At 44.9% G+C, this 19,779-nt stretch overlaps 1 protein-coding gene across 2 annotated transcripts in view; it reads left to right on the top strand.

Annotated features, from left to right (window-relative positions):
• Window positions 1–225: 225 nt before the first annotated feature.
• Window positions 226–19,779, top strand: part of CDC23 (cell division cycle 23) — a 96,078-nt gene continuing 76,524 nt past the window's right edge. For both annotated transcript variants that reach the window (XR_011205566.1, XM_069244456.1), the window contains exons 1-8: window positions 226–375; window positions 6,219–6,291; window positions 10,216–10,353; window positions 17,294–17,336; window positions 17,829–17,934; window positions 18,137–18,269; window positions 18,726–18,903; window positions 18,987–19,084. Coding sequence is in view for 1 of the 2 variants with exons in the window: in XM_069244456.1 (XP_069100557.1) it covers window positions 269–375; window positions 6,219–6,291; window positions 10,216–10,353; window positions 17,294–17,336; window positions 17,829–17,934; window positions 18,137–18,269; window positions 18,726–18,903; window positions 18,987–19,084 (876 nt within the window). In the remaining variant the exon portion in view is untranslated. The remainder of the gene's footprint in view (window positions 376–6,218; window positions 6,292–10,215; window positions 10,354–17,293; window positions 17,337–17,828; window positions 17,935–18,136; window positions 18,270–18,725; window positions 18,904–18,986; window positions 19,085–19,779) is intronic.

Here is a 19,779-nt window from a genome sequence, read left to right as displayed (position 1 = left end):
CAAGTCTTAGGAGACCTTACTCTGAACTTTCTCTGACAGATCGCTTAGACCCGCCCACCACTCATAATAGGCTATTCGAATTTCCCGCCTCGTTTTTATTCCTGGCCAATCAGAGTCACCGCATCGAAGGTGCCCCTCGCAAGGTACTGAGCTGTGATTGGCGAATGGTTCTCGTAGTCTGATTCTGTCCAATGAGGGGGCACAAAGTTGGAGAGTGGGCGATGTGAGTATCGGGAATGCTGATTTGCGGAGCCGGCATTCTGCAATCATGGCGGTTGCGAGTGAGTTGTTCAGTGATCTACGAGCGATCAAGAGGGAGCTACTAACCGCTAGCGCCGCCTGCCGGGAGCGAGGGCTGCTGCACGGGGGCAAGTGGTGAGCGGTGTGCACCGGAGGGGGTATAGGGATCGCAGGAACCAAGGAATGCAGAAAGAAAGACGCATTTGGGAGGGGAGAGGTGCGGATAGGGGAAGCAATCTTTGCAGTGAATGGCGGGTTTTATTCACGCCTGTTGATCTGAGACTTGCCCATCAAAAATTGTAGTTTGTTTTCTACGGCATTTCACATTTGTAGTGTGTATTTTAATGTCTGAACAAACAGCTTTGGAGACAGCAACGTGTAGTTGCATAAATCCCGTTCGCAATCCCAGAGACGACTTGTCTCACTCGTTGAGAATCTGGTTGAGCTCAACTCATAGAAGCCTTAATGTCACACCCTTGGGGGAGGGGAGAGTGCAATGCACCTCTTTTGACAGCTCTGCTTTGTGTAGAGAGGGTTTGGGGGAGTTGGGGGAAGCTCTAGGCAGCAATAATACGTTCTGGAGAGCCCTCCTACAGATTTTCCTAAGCTGATGAGAAGACTTTTTGTCTTTTGGCACATTAGAGTGTTGCTTCAAAACTTTTGTCATGCATTCCTGATATTATATAAATTTAAGCGTATTCTGATTCTTGTGCCATTTAAACGATTCCAGTTACTGCGTTGTCATTGATGTCATTTTCCCTGACACCTCCTCCGATGATGTTGTCAAGCATGGTAATAAAGTAAAAAATTGTCTAGCTTGCGCGACAATAATTTTCAATTCTATTAAGGACTCGGAGGTGAAGATTATGCCATCTCTTTCTTTACTGTCAACACACAGCAGCCAATAAAAAAACAAACTACATTTCCCATCAGCTCACACCCTTGCCATAAGAGCCTTTCAGTATTAACTGATAGGTAGTGTAGCTATCTTAAGTGCCTAAGAGCCCTTCTTGTGGCTAGCAGATTTACAAAAGTGAAAACAGATAGACCACAGATAAACTAGAATTACAATTCAGCAGCAACAATGAGTTCAAGACCACAATTAAAAACATATCACTGTTGTATTATAGTTAATTTATATTTAGGTTCAAATGCCTTATTAGGTGCTAAAGTCCACTCAGTGGAGAGAAGCACGCTATACTATATATGGTGCTTGGCTGGAAAGCTATTGGTTTTAGGGAATATGTGGGAAGTGTTTTGAGGTAGTTTGTAATGACCAGAGCAGTGCCCTTACCTTTGGATATGTTGTCATGCTTCCACATATAGGGAGGCGAAGTGAAATAAGGGATAGAATGCTTGAACTTTAGGTCACTGTTTGGCTCAAAGGGCATTGTGTGAGAGTAGCCTGTGGAGGAGTGTTTTGGTGCTATGCATGATGAGTAGTGGATAGTGATTCTCATGTCCTGCAATCATATCACTGCATACTTTCCTCTTTTTACATGTTCCTATTGCTTACCACCAATTTAATTTGAGGTTTGTTAGCGATGTCACCTTCTCCAGCCTCTCCATTTTTCTCCATCTGTTAGTTTCTATGGGTGTTGTTTGATGAGACTACATTCAGGCCAATTGAGTATTTTACCCTGTAGAAAGCCGTCTCTGACCCATATTGTGTAAGATTCAGGTACTCCACCCCTTTTTTAGCTACAGAAGGACCACCAGACAGTCTTCCTTCAGCTCTTGTATCCCACCCCCACCCTTTCTCTGAATGGGATCCTGTTCTACTGGCTAGATATCACCCCTATTATGGATCAATTTCAAATATCTTGCTAGCTCTTGGTGTTCTGGAGAAATTGAAGTCTTTGGACGTAGCCGTAGGACACCAGATCCTGGTTGGTCCATTCACCCTTTTTTCTGTCATAGAAAACGTGACCTTAATAGTTTGAGATTCAAGCTTTTGCAAGAAAAAGGCATCATAAATCAATTTATGGCTTGTCCAACAAGTTTTTGCAAAGCCAACCAGGCCTTGAAATGGTTGTTGGTATTGAGTCTTTGTGAGCAGTGCCCCTAACTGAACCTCAGTGACTTAATACTAGGTCAACGAAATATCGGGTAGGAGCAGGGAGCTCCTAGAACATTCTGGGTGAGTTGTCCAAGGTTTCCTGGTTTGGGTAGTGTGTGTTTTTTTGCAGGTAACATGTTTTATTCTCTTCTTAGAAATCAGCATGGTGCCCAAGAATGTTCCAGGATCAGTTAGATGCAAAGTTTTGGTTTGTCTTAGCATCCTTTCAGATCCTTCTTTCAAGATTTGAACTAGTGCTAAAACCCCAGGACTTCAGCACTCCCTATGATCAAAGAGTTGACCGAAGCCAAAAATAACAATGGCAATTGTTTAACCCCTTCGCTGCCAGCCCTTTTCCCCTCGGGGCCAAGCCATTTTTTGGCAATTTGGGGCAGTTCGTACTTAGGCCCACATAACGTTTTCTCCACATAAGCTACCCACACCAAATTTGTGTCCTTTTTTCCCAACATCCTATGATTCTAGAGGTACCCAGAGTTTGTGGGTTTCCCTGGAGGAGACCAAGAAATTAGGCAAAATATAGCTGAAAGTTTTTTTTTTTTTTTTTAATGGTGAAAAGGGGGTCTGCAGAAGAAAGCTTGTGGGGTTTTCCCCTGAAAATGGCACCAACAAAGTTTGCGGTGCTAAAATCACCATATTCACAGCTTTCAGGAAGAGGTAGACTTGAATCAGAACCACATTTTTCAACACAATTTTGGCATTTTACTGGGACATACCCCATTTTTACTAATTTTTGTGCTTTCAGCCTCCTTCCAGTTAGTGAAGAAATGGGTGTGAAAACAATGCTGGATCCCAGACAGCTTGATATTTCTAAAAAGTAGACAACATTCTGAATTCAGCAAGGGGTCATTTGTGTAGATCCTTCAACGTTTTCCTACAGAAAGTAACTGCTAAAATGAAAAAAATATTGAAATTGAGGTGAAAAAAAGAGCCATTTCTGTCCACGTTTCTTCTATAACTTTTTCAAGTTTGGCAATTTTTTGAAAGCAATATACCAGCAATATGCTGGACTCTTCTAGTTGGGGGATATATAGGGCTTGTAGGTTCATCAAGAACCCTAGGTATCCAGAGCCAATAAAGGAGCTGCACCTAGCAATGGGTTTTCATTGTATACCGGGTTTACAGCAAATTATTTGGTGAAATATAAAGAGTGAAAAATAGGGATCAAGGAATCCTTTGTATTTTCAAAATGGGCACAACATAAGGTGTTGAGAAGCAGTGGTTATTTGCACATCTCTGAATTCCGGGGTCCCCATACTAGCATGTGAATTACAGGGCATTTCTCAAATAGACGTCTTTTTTACACACTGTCTTACATTTGGAAGGAAAAAATGTAGAGAAAGACAAGGGGCAATAACACTTTCTTTTTCTATTCTTTGTTCCCCCAAGTCTTCCGATAAAAAATGGTACCCCACTTGTATGGTTAGGCCTAATGCTAGTGACATGAAATGCCCCAAAACGCAACATGGACATATCAAATTTTTACATTGACAACTGACGTGTTTTTTGGAAAGAGCCTAGCTGTAGATTTTGGTCTCTAGCTCAGCCGGCACCTAGGAAAACCTACCAAACCTGTGCATTTTTCAAAACTAGACACCTAGGGGAACCCCAGATATGGGTAACTTGTGGCGCTCTCACCAGGTTCTGTTACCCAGAATCCTTAGCAAACCTCAAAATTTGGCAAAAAAACACTTTTCCCTCTCATTTCGGTGCTGCAAAGTTATGGAATCTGAGGGGAGCCACAAACTTCCTTCTACCCCGCATTCCCCCACATCTCCTGATTAAAAATGGTACCTCATTCTTGTGGGTAGGCCTAGTCCCCGCGACAGGAAATACCCCAAAACGCTCACTGGACACATCAAAATTATCAAATACAAAACTACCTGTTTTTGTGTTGGGGGCGGGGGGGCACCTGCAATTTTGGCCCTGGGCTGAGCAGCCATCTAGGGAAACCTACCAAACCCAGACATTTCTGAAAACTAGACACCTGAGGGAGTCCAGGGAGGTGTGACTTGCGTGGATCCCCCAGTGTTTTCTTAACCAGAATCCTCAGCAAGCCTCAAATTTAGCCCAAAAAATCACATTTTCCCCACATTTCTGTGTGGGATCACCGCACCGGCACAAATTTCCTACCACCCAATGTGACCCTCAGTCTCCTGATAAAAATGATACCTCACTTGTGTAGGTGGGCCAAGTGCCGGTAACAGGGAAGAGCCAAAAACATGTTGAAATTGAGGGGGAATCAAAGCGGGTCCAAAAGGGCAGTTTAAAAAAAAAAAACATTTTTAGGCTGACAAGTGGGGCAGAATTTTTATCGGTATAGCTGTGACACTGCTGGGTGGTCGGAATTTTGTGGATTCCTGCAGAGTCCGGAAGGTTCCATTACAAAAATGTGTGATTTCAATCAAAGTTGGAGGTTTGCAGAGCATTGTTGGTAAGAAAATGGTGTAGGGTGCATGTGAAGCACACCACCCTGAACTCACCCAGATGTTTAGTTTTCAGATTTGTCTAGGTCTCATAGATTTTTTTACATGGCAGCGTCCCAAAGTGCAGCCCTCACCATTCCAAGTGGGATGATTTTGAGTTAGACAAGCTCTCATGGCCCAAATGTAAAACCAAAACCCAAAATAATCAAATGTCTTCCTGCTTGCCGTTCGGGATAAGATCTTTTAGTGTGCGTGGGGAGAACTGAAATAATGTTACCCCCTTCAGTTGGGGTGGGGGCATAACCATGCCCATACTGGTTGGTAGCCACCACCCCACAATTGTTTTTTATTCCTTGGCATCTAATAGGCTTTCTGACCCCCTTTCAATTGCGCTTGAAGCTGAGCTTCCAGCGTTATGGTAGCGACCTCTGATGAGGTGCACTGATGTCATGAGACATCACTGGGGGAGGGGGGTGTAAGAGGAAAGGGGAAGCGATTCCCCTTCCATCCCTGCCCAGGGGAGGGGGCGGGAAGCCCACGGAGGAGCACTCGCGCTTCCCCTCAGGTCCGGGTGCTATACATAACGGTTACGCCCTGGGCACCCAAGGGGTCAAGAAGATTGGCACCAAAACATGACAGTTAGGCTCATATATTGGGGACCAGATGGTAACAACATCTTCTTTTTGTGTATATCTTATCTTTAACTGAACAGTTGAGTTACCTGTTCATAAAGCCCTTTTGCAAAGTAAAGCACTGACTGGACATTGATGTTAGTAATGCAAGGTTGATAAAAAAATTAAGTGTGGGTTACCAACCTCCTGCACCTCTTTTTTGGGGGGGGGGGGTAGGCCTCACTGCTCGCTCTCTCTACACATGGAGAGTCAATTGCCAAATGGACTGCACTAGTATTCTGACTCGAGAATACCTTTTGTAAACAATAACATCCACATAGGATAGTGACCAGTTAACACTGTCTGTGCCAACATTTATTTTATAGTTTTTGATGCACTATACATTTCTTTAGGAGTCCACTTTTTCAAAAGCTTGTATACACTTTGGCCCTGCGACCGTGGAGATGAGTATTCTTAATTATTTCGGTAATGTTAATTTCCCTCAAAGCTACGGTAATTTATCTTTATCAGGTCTCCACACTTAGTTTAACACTCAAAGCTGCTCCTTTGCTGTCTTGAGACTGAGTGAGTAAAAATAACGCCTGTTGGAAACCATGAGGGCTGAGTACGTACAGAGTTCAGTGTACTAGGGCTAAGTGGAATGTTTGGTGTATACAGTGTAGTGCTGGAACCCATAGTTGCTGCACAAGAATAAGGTGATGGCTGTAGTAGTAGATCAAACAACGGTTGTGTAGGATTATCTACGATTTCATAATTCCTCTTTTAGTTTGTGTGCATTGTTTAACGTGAATGAGAGCTGGCTCACGATCACTTTGGCCTAAATTAATGTTCTTGTGTTTTCAGGGCTGCTGAATTGGCATTTGCTCTGGAACCACTTCCTGTAGCTGAGTTGCCCCCTCCTCCTGAGTTCACAGAGGTAAGGAAGAAATGAAATGGGTCCGACTTTATGGAAAGCCACAACTCCGTAAGAGTTTCAGAGGTGGAGGGAGGAATACATGGTACTGTGGGCCAAAAATAAATAAATACGGGAGAGATCTTTCATCTCCTTTTGATTTTCAGAAGCATGACACCATACCTTCATTTTTCGCATACCTTCACTTCCTGCCACCTTCTTAACTCGGGCCATTCTACTTCATTTGGTCGCTCACGCTGTCTTTTAAAGAGCACCCTTAATCAGGCCTTTCGTGATTTTTTTTTTTTTCCTGATAGTTTTCCTTTATGGATTGGAGTTTCACTTTTCCCATTCCAAGTATTGGTCTACATTACCTATGGGCACAGATTGAGCAGTGGATCCAGTTACCACTTTCTATGACTGGCTGGACCGCCATTGTTAAGATGGTAGTTCTACCCCACTTTTTATATTTCTTTATAAACATACCAGTCCCCCCTCACTAACGCATTTTCTTGCACAATCCATGCTTCTGGGCTTGATCTGGCCACAAATCCAGAGTCACCAAGGGCATATGTGTACTTCCGTATGAATGAGGTGGTTTTGGTGAACTGCATTTTCAACTATATTTTTTGGCAGCGCAGTGTCAATTTGCTTACCACTGGTATCGCAAAGAGATGCAGCTACCATATGACAAACCTGAGTGGACCAGGTGGGGAAGCTGATTCTGCAGGATCTGCCCTTAGACCCGACTGATATCCAGACCCTCTCCATGGCTAGCTGGGCCTGGTGCAAACTCCATTGACTTATTCTCAGAGAAGTGCTATAGTCCCCCTCCCTACGCATCGTGGATAACCTATGGTTGCCACCTGCTAGCGAAATGCTGGTCCAGCGAACGCTGCCCCATCACATGCTGCACACATTCAAATACCTTTTCCCCAATGGACACGTGCTGGTGCATGCAAATGACACTCCGTTCGCAGATGCCACCAATGTGGACCACTTCATGCTGCGACGTCTGCACAGCGGTTTGCATGCTCACATACCCCCCGAGGAGTTTATGCTGCTAATGGCACTGATAACAGATAAAGATGGTAGGTGCATGGTAATAAAGCTATATCATTTCTGTTTGACATTACTACTGACATGAGATGGGAAGCTCAGGGAGACATGGCAACGAGAACCACAACTCCTGCTTACTGACAAGAATTGGTATTACTGCTGTAAGCAAACAAAGTTCAACTTCCTGAATCAACGACACAAACGTATACACTTCAAATTTTTACACTGTACAAACACAACACATAGTGCATTGGCTAGAATTGACCCCCCCAGGTCCTTGCGATGCCCAAAATGCTGCATTGAGGACGATGATTTTGCTCATCTGGCCTGGACTTGCACCCAAGTGGGGGGTTTCTGGAATGATTTTTTTTCTTTGCTCTCTTGCATGATAGCCACTGAACTGGAGTCTGACCCTCTCGCCGCTCTTTTGGGGTCACAGGGGGTCTGTAGATTTACTGCAGTGGCGCTATTGCCTGCAAAGCAAGAAATAGTTTTACACTAGGGCAGCCGCTGTGCTCCCACTAACCCCAGACTGGCTCAAAAGCATTTCCTACTGCAACACCAAGAGCGAAATATTTGTCAAAATGCGACCTCCTGCGTCCCTACTCAACCTGATGTGGCTGGGATCCAGAGAAGTTGACTAAACCACAGTGGCTTCGCCACACACCCAGCCCGCCGCCGCCTCCTCCTCCCCCGCTAGATGGGGAAATGCATGGTGGTGTACATTTTAAGGTGCTATTACTGAAATACCATAAGCACTATTGTGAAGGTGGAGTGAATCCATTATGTAAATGACGTGACAGGGTCTTTCTTCCGAGCCTATGTGCTTTGAAGTAGTTCTTTACTTTGTTGACTATCCATTCCTCTTGTGTGAGCCAATGTACTGTGGTTATGTACGTTGTAAAACTGATGAAGTTAAAAAACAAATATTGGTCTACATGTCTCAGCATTTTCATTGCAACTGATAATAGTACTCCTGATGATATAGGGCCATTCCCGAACTCTGACTTGTTTTGTGCACTTTTGGCCTTCTTGAGAGGATGTCTACAGTGGAGACAACTTTGGCCCTGTGAAAGGTACTTATTTTTTCAAAATGGATTTTTTTGGTACTTTATTTTTAATGTTTTTGTTTTAGTTTCTATATAAAAACTAACATTCATAGCAGTGAAACAAAGAATAAGAAAACAGGTATTTGTTACTTCATAAAGTCTAGTACATCAGAGTTATGTCCAATATACGTTGAGGAGGAAATAAATTACATTAATCCTCCCAGTTGTTCCCTGGGAGATTTGTGGCTCACTCCCCCCCTCCCTTCGCCCACCGCCAGTCTATTGTTTTGTTGGTGACTGCGACCCTGTGTATCCTCATTCCAAAGCTCCAAAAAGCACTTCTTTCCGCACCTCCCCATCATCTGCCTCTGTGTACAGACTTTCAGCTATAACGGAGCTCTTATTGGAGCCTAGTGCGTGCAGGGTTTGCATTCTAGATATCATTCTTGTAACCAGACTCTCTGAATCTTTTTCCACGTTTCACTTTTCATCTTTCAGCCCAGTTCATTGAGGGAATGGGGTGCGGGGCGGCAATGATTAAGCCTTTGCCAATTCTAATTTGAATGCAAAAAAACCAACAATATATAATAACAAAAGCTTCAACAAGGAACCTTGCAGAACAATGCGCTACCAATACAGGGGCCCATGTGAGGTATGAGATATTTCAGTTAAAGTCGACAGAGGTCTAAAAAAACACACACCTCCCTTTTTTGTTTGAATCTGTTTTATTGCATTTTGAGTTATATTGCTTCCCACTGCTTACATTCCAACAAAATGAAGAAGTACATATAATAGTGTTTAGATAATATTGACATTACCACAATTCATAGCGTGGACGACAAAAACATAACATCCTCAGCATGGTGTTACGAGTTGTTAGGAACAGAGTACATTAAGGTTTAAAAACAATAACACCAGATTGTGAAATGTGGAAAAGATCTGTCCCAGGGTAAGTAGGTTCGCATTTGTGATGTCTCCACAAGGAATTCAGGCAATCCATGTTAACAGAGACAAATTGTACAGTAGAAAGAAAAAACAACAATGTCGACAAAACTGTGAAAATAGAAAAAAAAGAAACCCCATGGCTGAAGAAGTAGGCAGATGGACCATGAGACTAGGGCTCCGTTTCCTGCAGCTAAACATAGTAACAACTATTCTGTGACAGTCGCATGGGGGGTGTGGTGAGTACGGGCAGTATTTAGGTGGATCCTGGTTTGGAGTGTGCGGAGGGAAGGTGCAGTGGGTTGTGTGTCGCTCCCGGTGGCATGGGTGGCAGTGGCGGTTCTACAGCCCGCGCCGTGTTTCCCGGCGACAATGTGTCGAGATGCTCAGAAGTGTCCGGTATGGCTGTGTGTAGGCCCCCATGATTGTGTCCGGCCAGACCGTCATGGACTGCAGCCAGCCTTGATAACCTTGTGGATCCGATGCCTTCCACTTGCAGGTAATGAGCCCATAGCCAAAAGAAGTCCCAGGTCAAGATATCGGGACGTAAGGTTGGAAACCGCTGATGTGGAGGAACAATCACAGCAGACTTGAAAGGATGGTCAGGTCTCCAAATTCTAAACAAATTGTTAAAGTTTTAGGGCTAAAAACAAGCACTCCCTCCCTCTACCTCAACGAGAAGGGCAGAGACTTTGGAAAACAAATGCAGACATTCAACTATCATTACTCTGGTGACTAAAGGAGGTGCAAATGTCCAATTATGTGTGTGTTTTAAATAATTTGTTAATCGACAAATGTTTTAACGTTAAATTGTAAGATTACATTTTAAGTTGAATGCTTACAGAAACTAAAAGTGCCTGATACTGTTTTCTCATGCGTTGTATTTCTTTTCTCCCAGGACGACGCTCATGATCTTGATGCCTTCACGTTAGCAAAGTCCTACTTTGACCTGAAGGAATATGACCGGGCTGCATATTTCTTGTACAACTGCCACAGCCAGAAAGCGTACTTCCTGTACATGTACTCTAGGTACTTGGTAAGTTTATTCTTATTATCGTTTGTGAATAATACATGCTTTGTCAGATCACTTCCTTTATTAAAGATGCCTGTTGGTGTATTTTCCGGAACATTAGGTTTGATGGCATCTGTCGCTGTAGATACACATGGTCTGCATTAGCTCGCCATCTGGTGTTAGGTCGGAGTGTTACAAGTTGTTTTTCTTCGAAGAAGTGTTTTCGAGTCACTGGACCGAGTGGCTCCTCCTTCTGTGCTCATTGCGCATGGGCGTCGACTCCATCTTCGATTGTTTTCTTTCCGCCATCGGGTTCGGACGTGTTCCTGTCGCTCCAAGTTTCGGAACGGAAAGATAGCTGAAAACGGAAGATTTTCGACGGTATCGTTGCGATCCGGTTCGAGATAAACACATACGACAACGCATTGAACATCGAAGCGCTTCGGTGCCCTTCGGGGTAGATTTCGGCACACCGTCGGGGCCTAGTCGGCCCGACCGCGTGGAGAACAACGCCGATGGAACGGACCCAGTTTCGATTCTGCCCTGAATGCCACAACAAATATCCTTATACGGACCAACACTCGGTCTGTAACCTGTGCCTGTCACCCGAGCACAGCGAAGAATCCTGTGAGGCCTGTCGGGCGTTCCGGTCCCGAAAAACTCTGCGCGACCGTCGAGCGAGAAGACTGCAGATGGCGTCCACGCCAAAAGAGCATCGACAGTTCGAGACAGAAGAGGAACAGGAGGAATCCTTTTCCATCCAGGATTCAGACTCCGACGACCATACAAAAACAGTGAGTAAGACGTCGAGATCAGAAATTAAAAAAGGCAAAAAGGCCCAGGGGACGCCACTGCCAACCGGCCATGGCTCAACCCAAATTCACGGTGACCAACAATCGGCACCGAAAAAGGCCCATTCAGTGTCGAGATCGTCCGACTCCGGTCGAGACACCGGCACTCAGCCTCCTCAGGACCGAGAGAGTGCTAAAGACAAGCATCAACACCAAGAGTTCGGTGTCGACACGGATCGACGCCGAGACAGTGGCGCCGAAGATCATAGAGGCCAAGATTTTTCGGCACAAAAGAAGAGGAAGGTTACCTCGGAGCCGAAAAAACAAACAACAGGGTTTTCGGAGCCGAAAAAAGCACCAACAGACCCAGTTTCAGGCTCCTATACTGAAGAACTTTCTATGTCTTCACAAATGAAAAGACACAGATTCGAACAGGAACTGCAATCCACTGAAGTGGATCACACGCAGAAGCGTATCTTTATTCAGCAGGGGACAGGGAAGATCAGTACCCTTCCACCTGTCAAAAGAAAGAGAACACTTCAGTTTGTAGCACGAGAGGCTCCTCAGCAACAAACAGCAAAGACGGTAACACCTCCTCCCTCGCCTCCACCTGTAACTCCGGCTTCACCAACTTACACCCCGTCACATTCGCCAGCTCACACCGCCATGAGCCACGACGACCAAGATGAAGACGCGTGGGACTTGTACGATGCACCAGTGTCTGATAATAGCCCAGACACATACCCAACTAGGCCATCACCACCTGAGGACAGCACAGCCTATTCACAAGTGGTGGCTAGAGCAGCTCAGTTCCATAATGTGGAACTACACTCTGAACAAGTAGAGGATGACTTTTTATTTAACACCCTCTCCTCCACCCACAGCTCCTACCAAAGCCTGCCTATGCTCCCAGGCATGCTTCGCCATGCAAAGGAGATCTTCAAAGAGCCAGTCAAAAGCAGGGCAGTAACGCCTAGAGTGGACAAAAAGTATAAGGCGCCTCCTACGGACCCTGTATTCATCACCTCTCAGCTGCCACCAGATTCTGTGGTGGTAGGGGCTGCCAGAAAACGGGCAAATTCACACACTTCTGGGGATGCACCTCCCCCAGATAAAGAAAGCAGAAAGTTTGATGCAGCCGGGAAGAGGGTCGCTGTCCAGGCAGCAAACCAGTGGCGCATCGCAAACTCACAAGCGCTGCTAGCGCGATACGACAGAGCCCACTGGGATGAGATGCAGCATCTCATTGAACATCTCCCAAAAGATCTACAAAAAAGAGCAAAACAGGTTGTTGAAGAAGGTCAAAACATTTCCAACAATCAAATACGCTCCTCTATGGATGCAGCAGACACAGCCGCAAGGACCATTAATACGTCGGTTACCATCCGTAGGCACGCATGGCTCAGAACGTCTGGATTCAAGCCGGAAATTCAGCAGGCAGTACTTAACATGCCAGTAAACGAAAAAATGCTGTTCGGTCCGGAGGTCGACACAGCCATAGAAAAGCTCAAAAAGGACACTGACACTGCCAAGGCCATGGGCGCACTCTACTCCCCGCAGAGCAGAGGATCTTATACCACCTTCCGCAAAACACCTTTTAGAGGAGGGTTTCGGGGTCAGGCCACACAAGCCAGTACCTCACAGTCCACACCGTCCACCTACCAGGGACAGTACAGGGGAGGCTTTCGGGGCCAGTATAGAGGAGGGCAATTCCCTAGGAATAGAGGAAGATTTCAAAGCCCCAAAACCACTACCAACAAGCAGTGACTCACACGTCACTCACCCCCCCCACACAACACCAGTGGGGGGAAGGATAGGTCAATATTACGAAGCATGGGAGGAAATAACTACAGACACATGGGTCCTAGCAATTATCCAACATGGTTATTGCATAGAATTCCTGCAATTCCCTCCAGACATACCACCAAAATCACAAAATTTATCAAAACACCATTCACAGCTTCTAGAGATAGAAGTTCAAGCACTACTGCAAAAAAAATGCAATAGAATTAGTACCAAGCACACAAATAAACACAGGAGTTTATTCACTGTACTTCTTGATACCAAAAAAGGACAAAACACTGAGACCAATTCTGGACCTCAGAGTAGTAAACACATTCATCAAATCAGACCACTTTCACATGGTCACACTACAAGAAGTGTTACCATTGCTCAAAAAACACAACTACATGACAACCCTAGACCTCAAAGACGCATATTTCCATATACCAATACATCAATCACACAGAAAATATCTAAGGTTTGTATTCAAAGGAATACATTACCAATTCAAAGTATTGCCTTTCGGTTTAACAACCGCTCCAAGGGTATTCACAAAATGCCTAGCAGTAGTCGCTGCACACATCAGAAGGCAGCAAATACATGTATTCCCGTATCTAGACGACTGGCTAATCAAAACCAGTTCTCTCACACAATGCTCAAACCACACAAATCAAGTCATACAAACCCTCTACAAACTAGGGTTCACCGTCAACTTTGCAAAATCCAACATTCAGCCAAGCAAAGTACAGCAATATCTAGGAGCCATAATAGACACGACAAAAGGAGTAGCAACGCCAACTCCACAAAGAATTCACAATTTCAACAGAGTCATTCAACACATGTCTCCAAATCAAACAATACAAGCAAGAACAATACTACAGCTCCTAGGCATGATGTCCTCATGCATAGCCATTGTCCCAAACGCAAGACTGCACATGAGGCCCTTACAACAATGCCTAGCCTCACAGTGGTCTCAAGCACAGGGTCACCTTCTAGATCTGGTGTTAATAGACCGCCAAACTTACCTCTCGCTTCTATGGTGGAACAGTATAAATTTAAACAAAGGGCGGCCTTTCCAAGACCCAGTGCCACAGTACGTAATAACAACAGATGCTTCCATGACAGGGTGGGGAGCACATCTCAATCAACACACCATAAGAGGACAATGGAACATACATCAAACAAAACTGCATATAAATCATCTAGAATTATTAGCAGTTTTTCAAGCACTAAAAGCTTTCCAACCAATCATAACCCACAAATACATCCTTGTCAAAACAGACAACATGACAACGATGTATTATCTAAACAAACAAGGAGGGACACATTCAAAGCAGTTAAGCTTATTAGCTCAAAACATATGGAAGTGGGCAATCCACCATCAAATTCGCCTCATAGCACAGTTTATTCCAGGGATCCAGAATCAACTGGCAGACAATCTCTCTCGAGATCACCAACAAGTCCACGAATGGGAAATCCACCCACAAATTCTGAACACCTACTTCACACTCTGGGGAACACCTCAGATAGACTTATTTGCAACAAAAGAGAACGCAAAATGCCAAAACTTCGCGTCCAGATACCCACACAAGCAATCCCAAGGCAATGCCCTATGGATGAACTGGTCAGGAATATTTGCTTACGCTTTTCCTCCTCTCCCTCTCCTCCCTTATCTAGTGAACAAATTGAGTCAAAACAAACTCAAACTCATTTTAATAGCACCAACGTGGGCAAGACAACCCTGGTACACAACACTGCTAGATCTTTCTGTAGTACCCCACATCAAACTGCCGAACAAACCAGATCTGTTAACGCAACGCAACACAACCAACAGATCAGACACCCAGATCCAGCATCGCTGAATCTAGCAATCTGGCTCCTGAAATCCTAGAATTCGGACACTTACAACTTAGCCAAGAGTGTATGGAGGTCATAAAGCAGGCCAGAAGGCCATCCACTAGACACTGCTACGCAAGTAAGTGGAAAAGATTTGTTTGTTACTGCCATCATAATCAGATACAACCACTAGACGCAACTCCAAAACATATAATAAATTACTTGCTCCATTTACAAAAAGCAAGGCTAGCCTTCTCTTCTATTAAAATACACCTTGCAGCAATATCTGCATACCTGCAGACTACCTATTCAACTTCCTTGTATAGGATACCAGTCATCAAAGCATTCATAGAAGGTCTTAAAAGAATTATACCACCAAGAACACCACCTGTTCCTTCATGGAACCTAAACGTGGTCCTAACAAGACTCATGGGCCCACCTTTCGAACCCATGCACTCTTGCGGAATACAATTCCTAACCTGGAAAGTTGCCTTTCTCATCGCCATTACATCTCTGAGAAGAGTAAGTGAAATTCAAGCGTTCACAACACAGGAACCTTTTATACAAATACATAAAAATAAGGTCGTCCTACGACCTAATCCAAAATTTTTACCAAAAGTTATTTCACCGTTTCATCTAAATCAAACGGTGGAACTACCTGTTTTTTTCCCACAGCCAGATTCTGTGGCTGAAAGAGCACTACATACATTAGATGTCAAAAGAGCATTAATGTACTACATTGACAGAACAAAGAACATCAGAAAGACTAAACAGCTATTTATTGCATTCCAAAAACCTCATGCAGGTAACCCAATATCAAAACAAGGTATAGCCAGATGGATTGTTAAATGCATCCAAATCTGCTACCTTAAAGCAAAAAGACAACTGCCCATTACTCCCAGGGCACATTCAACCAGGAAAAAAGGTGCTTCAATGGCCTTTTTAGGAAACATCCCAATGCATGAAATATGTAAGGCAGCCACATGGTCTACGCCTCACACATTCACCAAACACTACTGTATAGATGTGCTATCCGCACAACAAGCCGCAGTAGGTCAAGCTGTATTAAGAACTCTATTTCAGACAACTTCTACTCCTACAGGCTAATCCACCACTTATGGGGAAATAACTGCTTACTAGTCTATGCAGACCATGTGTATCTACAGCGACAGATGCCATCGAACTGAAAATGTCACTTACCCAGTGTACATCTGTTCGTGGCATCAGTCGCTGAGATTCACATGGGCCCACCCACCTCCCCGGAAGCCTGTAGCAGTTCAGAAGTTACCTTCAATTTTGTACGTTTGTATATATATTATTTAAACCTTTAATAGGTACATACTTACACATTTCATTGCGCGGGCACTATTACTATAGTACAACTCCTACCTCACCCTCTGTGGGGAAAACAATCGAAGATGGAGTCGACGCCCATGCGCAATGAGCACAGAAGGAGGAGCCACTCGGTCCAGTGACTCGAAAACACTTCTTCGAAGAAAAACAACTTGTAACACTCCGACCCAACACCAGATGGCGAGCTAATGCAGCCCATGTGAATCTCAGCGACTGATGCCACGAACAGATGTACACTGGGTAAGTGACATTTTCAATACCTGGTGTAGAATAGATGCTTGGCAAGCCCTTTCTCTTTTGCTAAAATACCAAATGGAGTGCAGTTACTACGCTAACCTCCTAGAATGAGACCTCGCTGAAGTGCTAGCCAGTCTCCTCTCACCCAACTAACTCATCATAGATCAAGGCCCTTGTATAGTCCATGATCTGACGTCATTGCTTTTAGGACGTATACTCTGCTCCTAATAGCATGTCATACCGCCTACAGATGTTATGTTTCGGTCTCATGCTGTGATTTGTGGAATATTAGCACTTTCTATGTACCAATGTATGTACTTCCCCATCTTGTCAGTATGTAAGCATTGGAAAGCAGTATAATTAAAAATGCAATAAACAGATTCCAACAAAAAATCACGCATCAAGGCCCTGTTTTCCTCTTTGAAGACCAAGCATCGTGAGATAGCTGAAACACAGGAGCATGTGCACATGAAGTCTCACACACTTTAACCTGTTTTGGCTCCCTGTTTGCAAGCATTGTTACCCTTCATAACCTGGAAGAGGAGGCATGGTGCACGAGAGCTGTTTGTGGACGCTGTGACCTCAGAATTAGACAAGTCAAATGTTTTGTCCAGCCTAGGAATAACTCTTTGAAAATGACGGGCACCATATAATGTTTGCAGCATGGATGAATCTTTGCTGATGTTTGCAGCCTTGCAGGTAACGTGAAAAAGGATGTGCTGTGAAGAGCTACCAGCATAGGTTTATGAGCAGGTGAAATACATTACATGAAGTGGTATTCTCAGATTTGATTCATTAGGAGGCATTTCAGTCACAAATACTGCACAGATCCGGGTGACAGTCTAGAGTGAGAGGGAGGCATCAAGAACAACAGTAAAATAAGTTGCACTGCAGTAGCCAGTGTGAGCTTTTGGACATATCCCTGCCAGGCTCCATGTAATGTTTGTTTCTTCTACCCCCTTCAGTCAGGAGAGAAGAAGAAAGACGACGAGACCGTGGACAGTCTTGGTAGGTGCCTATTTGTCACCTTTTCGCCTGCTTTCTTTGTATGCCGGCCTCCCTGACTTCTCCCTTTCCGCTGGAAGTGTGCATGGCTGTGCGGAGGGCCGCTTGCTGCAGTAGTAGATGGTCGCCTTGTCAGAATGAGGTACACTTGCAGAGGGGCGTGAGTTGCAATGAAAGGGTTAGCGGGTTAAGGCGCATTAGAACAGTGTGTTGCTCTCAGCGCTCTTACGCTGGGGATTGCTTCAGGTAACACGAGCGGTCCTGTGACAGAGCTGTGTGGAATCCTAGTATTAGCAGATTGGATGTTGCTTGTTATTATGGAGTTGCAATTTCAGAACCAAAATGGCGGAAGAGCCCGTTTTTTTACTAATAATATATTAAGCTGTGCGTGGTTCGGTTTTGGGAAACCAGCCGAGAGTAGGTATTGTCTGGTGCTTTGTATCTGTACCCAGGCAGCAGTCCCATGGAAATCTTTCATGTTTGCGTGTATTTCAGGTCCTCTGGAGAAAGGACAGGTGAAAAACGAGGCGCTGCGAGAGCTGCGTGTGGAACTGAGCAAGAAGCACAAGGCCCAGGAGCTTGATGGATTCGGGCTTTATCTGTACGGTTTGTGGAGTCTTTGCCGAAAGAATGTAACAATTGAATCTTATGTAGCTTGAGTAACTACTGGTGAGAGCACATTAAGTGCTCTGGAGCTACAGGGCAAAGGGTTAGTGAGTCCAGCGCAGCTCCAGGGTACTTCTTGCATAAGGATGACCCCTGTCAGAGGCCGCACACTGAAATATGCACCCCTCTAACCGCAGGTATGGAGTGGTGCTGCGCAAGTTGGACTTGGTGAAGGAGGCCATTGAAGTATTTGTGGAAGCGACGCATGCACTGCCCTTACACTGGGGGGCTTGGCTAGAGCTGTGTAACCTCATCACAGACAAAGAAATGGTAAGTAAGTGTGTGTGTGTGTGTGTGTGTGTGTGTGTGTGTGTGGGTGCATATACTTGATAGGTCATTGGCACTTTCAGTGGAGTGCATGTGTTGGGGTGAATGGGCTTATAAGGTGACAGCATGACGGAAGAACAATGAGCCTGAGCCGAGTGAGGACACCACCCAAGCTGTCCACCTACCATTGACATTGATAGTAGCTTGCCCATCTCAATGTAGACTTTTTTGGGGTGTGGGGTGTCAGGAGGATAGCGCACGTATGCGTGAAATGGGCTTTAAAAGTGCTACTTGTAGGTAAACCTTTGTCCCATTGAATATTGGGCATTGTTGCAGCAGGTAGTGAAGCAACACGTGTGTGTGTGTGTGTGTGTGTGTGTGTGTTTGTGTGTGTGTGTTTTTATACATAATATGGGGACCTGTGGCTGTGTCCCTTCTTCACATGTGCTTTTGCCTCAGCTCAAGCAGCTGTCATTGCCGGAGTCCTGGGTGAAGGAATTCTTCCTGGCTCACATTTACACAGAGCTGCAGCTCATCGAAGAGGCATTGCAGAAGTACCAGAGCCTCATTGATGTGGGCTTCTCACAGAGCAGTTACATCATCTCCCAGATTGCAGTGGCATACCACAACATTCGAGGTAAGAATGCACCACATCATTTATCACTCATAGCAGTCCTGTGTGCCTTTGTGCCTTTCTTTAACTGGGACTCCTCTTTGCAGATATTGACAAAGCGCTTTCAATTTTCAATAAATTGCGGAAGCAAGATCCCTATAGAATTGAAAACATGGACACTTTCTCCAACCTGCTGTATGTCCGGGTGAGTAGGTCTGTCCATCATCCACCCCTTACTTTCAGTTAACTGGTGATAAATATTCTCCTGTCATACTGGCATGGATGGCCAGAGACGTTCCCTGCTGAATGCAGTGTAGCTGACTTTATGGGATGAAGGGTTAAAGGGAACTTCCTGCAACACTGCAGTCCTATAGGCTCCACGGTTGAAAAGGGAACTCCCTGCACAACTTGCAGGAGCACAGTAGTATTCAGGTAAAGGGGCTGAGGGTGGTGTAAACAGCCCCACATCCCCAACCAGAGAAAACAGTACCACAGATGATCTGGGTGAGACATCAGTAGAAGCTGCTCCCCCCCACTCTTTTGCCTCTGCCCACCTCACACCTTGCATCACAATGAAAAGAAGCTCCTAGTGCTGTTTTCAGTGGCACAGACTACTGCGAGGAAGAGGTACACAAATACCTCCTTGTAGAACATTGTAAAGTAGGCAGAGGACTGCCTAGAGCAAGGGTTCTCGGTCGTTTGACTCCTGTGGACCCCTACTTAATCATTACTTGAACCCAGGGACCCCATTGAATCACTATTGGAATCCGGGGACCTCCACTGAGTCATTACTTGAAGCGGGAGAACCCAGCCTAAGCATTTTCATCAATGATTTGAACCGCAAAACACTACACAAAAAATACAGGATCAAGCATTTATCAAATGCACAAAAGATGTAAT

Source organism: Pleurodeles waltl, chromosome 7 (genome assembly GCF_031143425.1).
Source record: "Pleurodeles waltl isolate 20211129_DDA chromosome 7, aPleWal1.hap1.20221129, whole genome shotgun sequence".
Taxonomy (NCBI): Eukaryota; Metazoa; Chordata; class Amphibia; order Caudata; family Salamandridae; genus Pleurodeles; species Pleurodeles waltl.
This window is presented reverse-complemented; position numbering and strand designations above follow the sequence as displayed.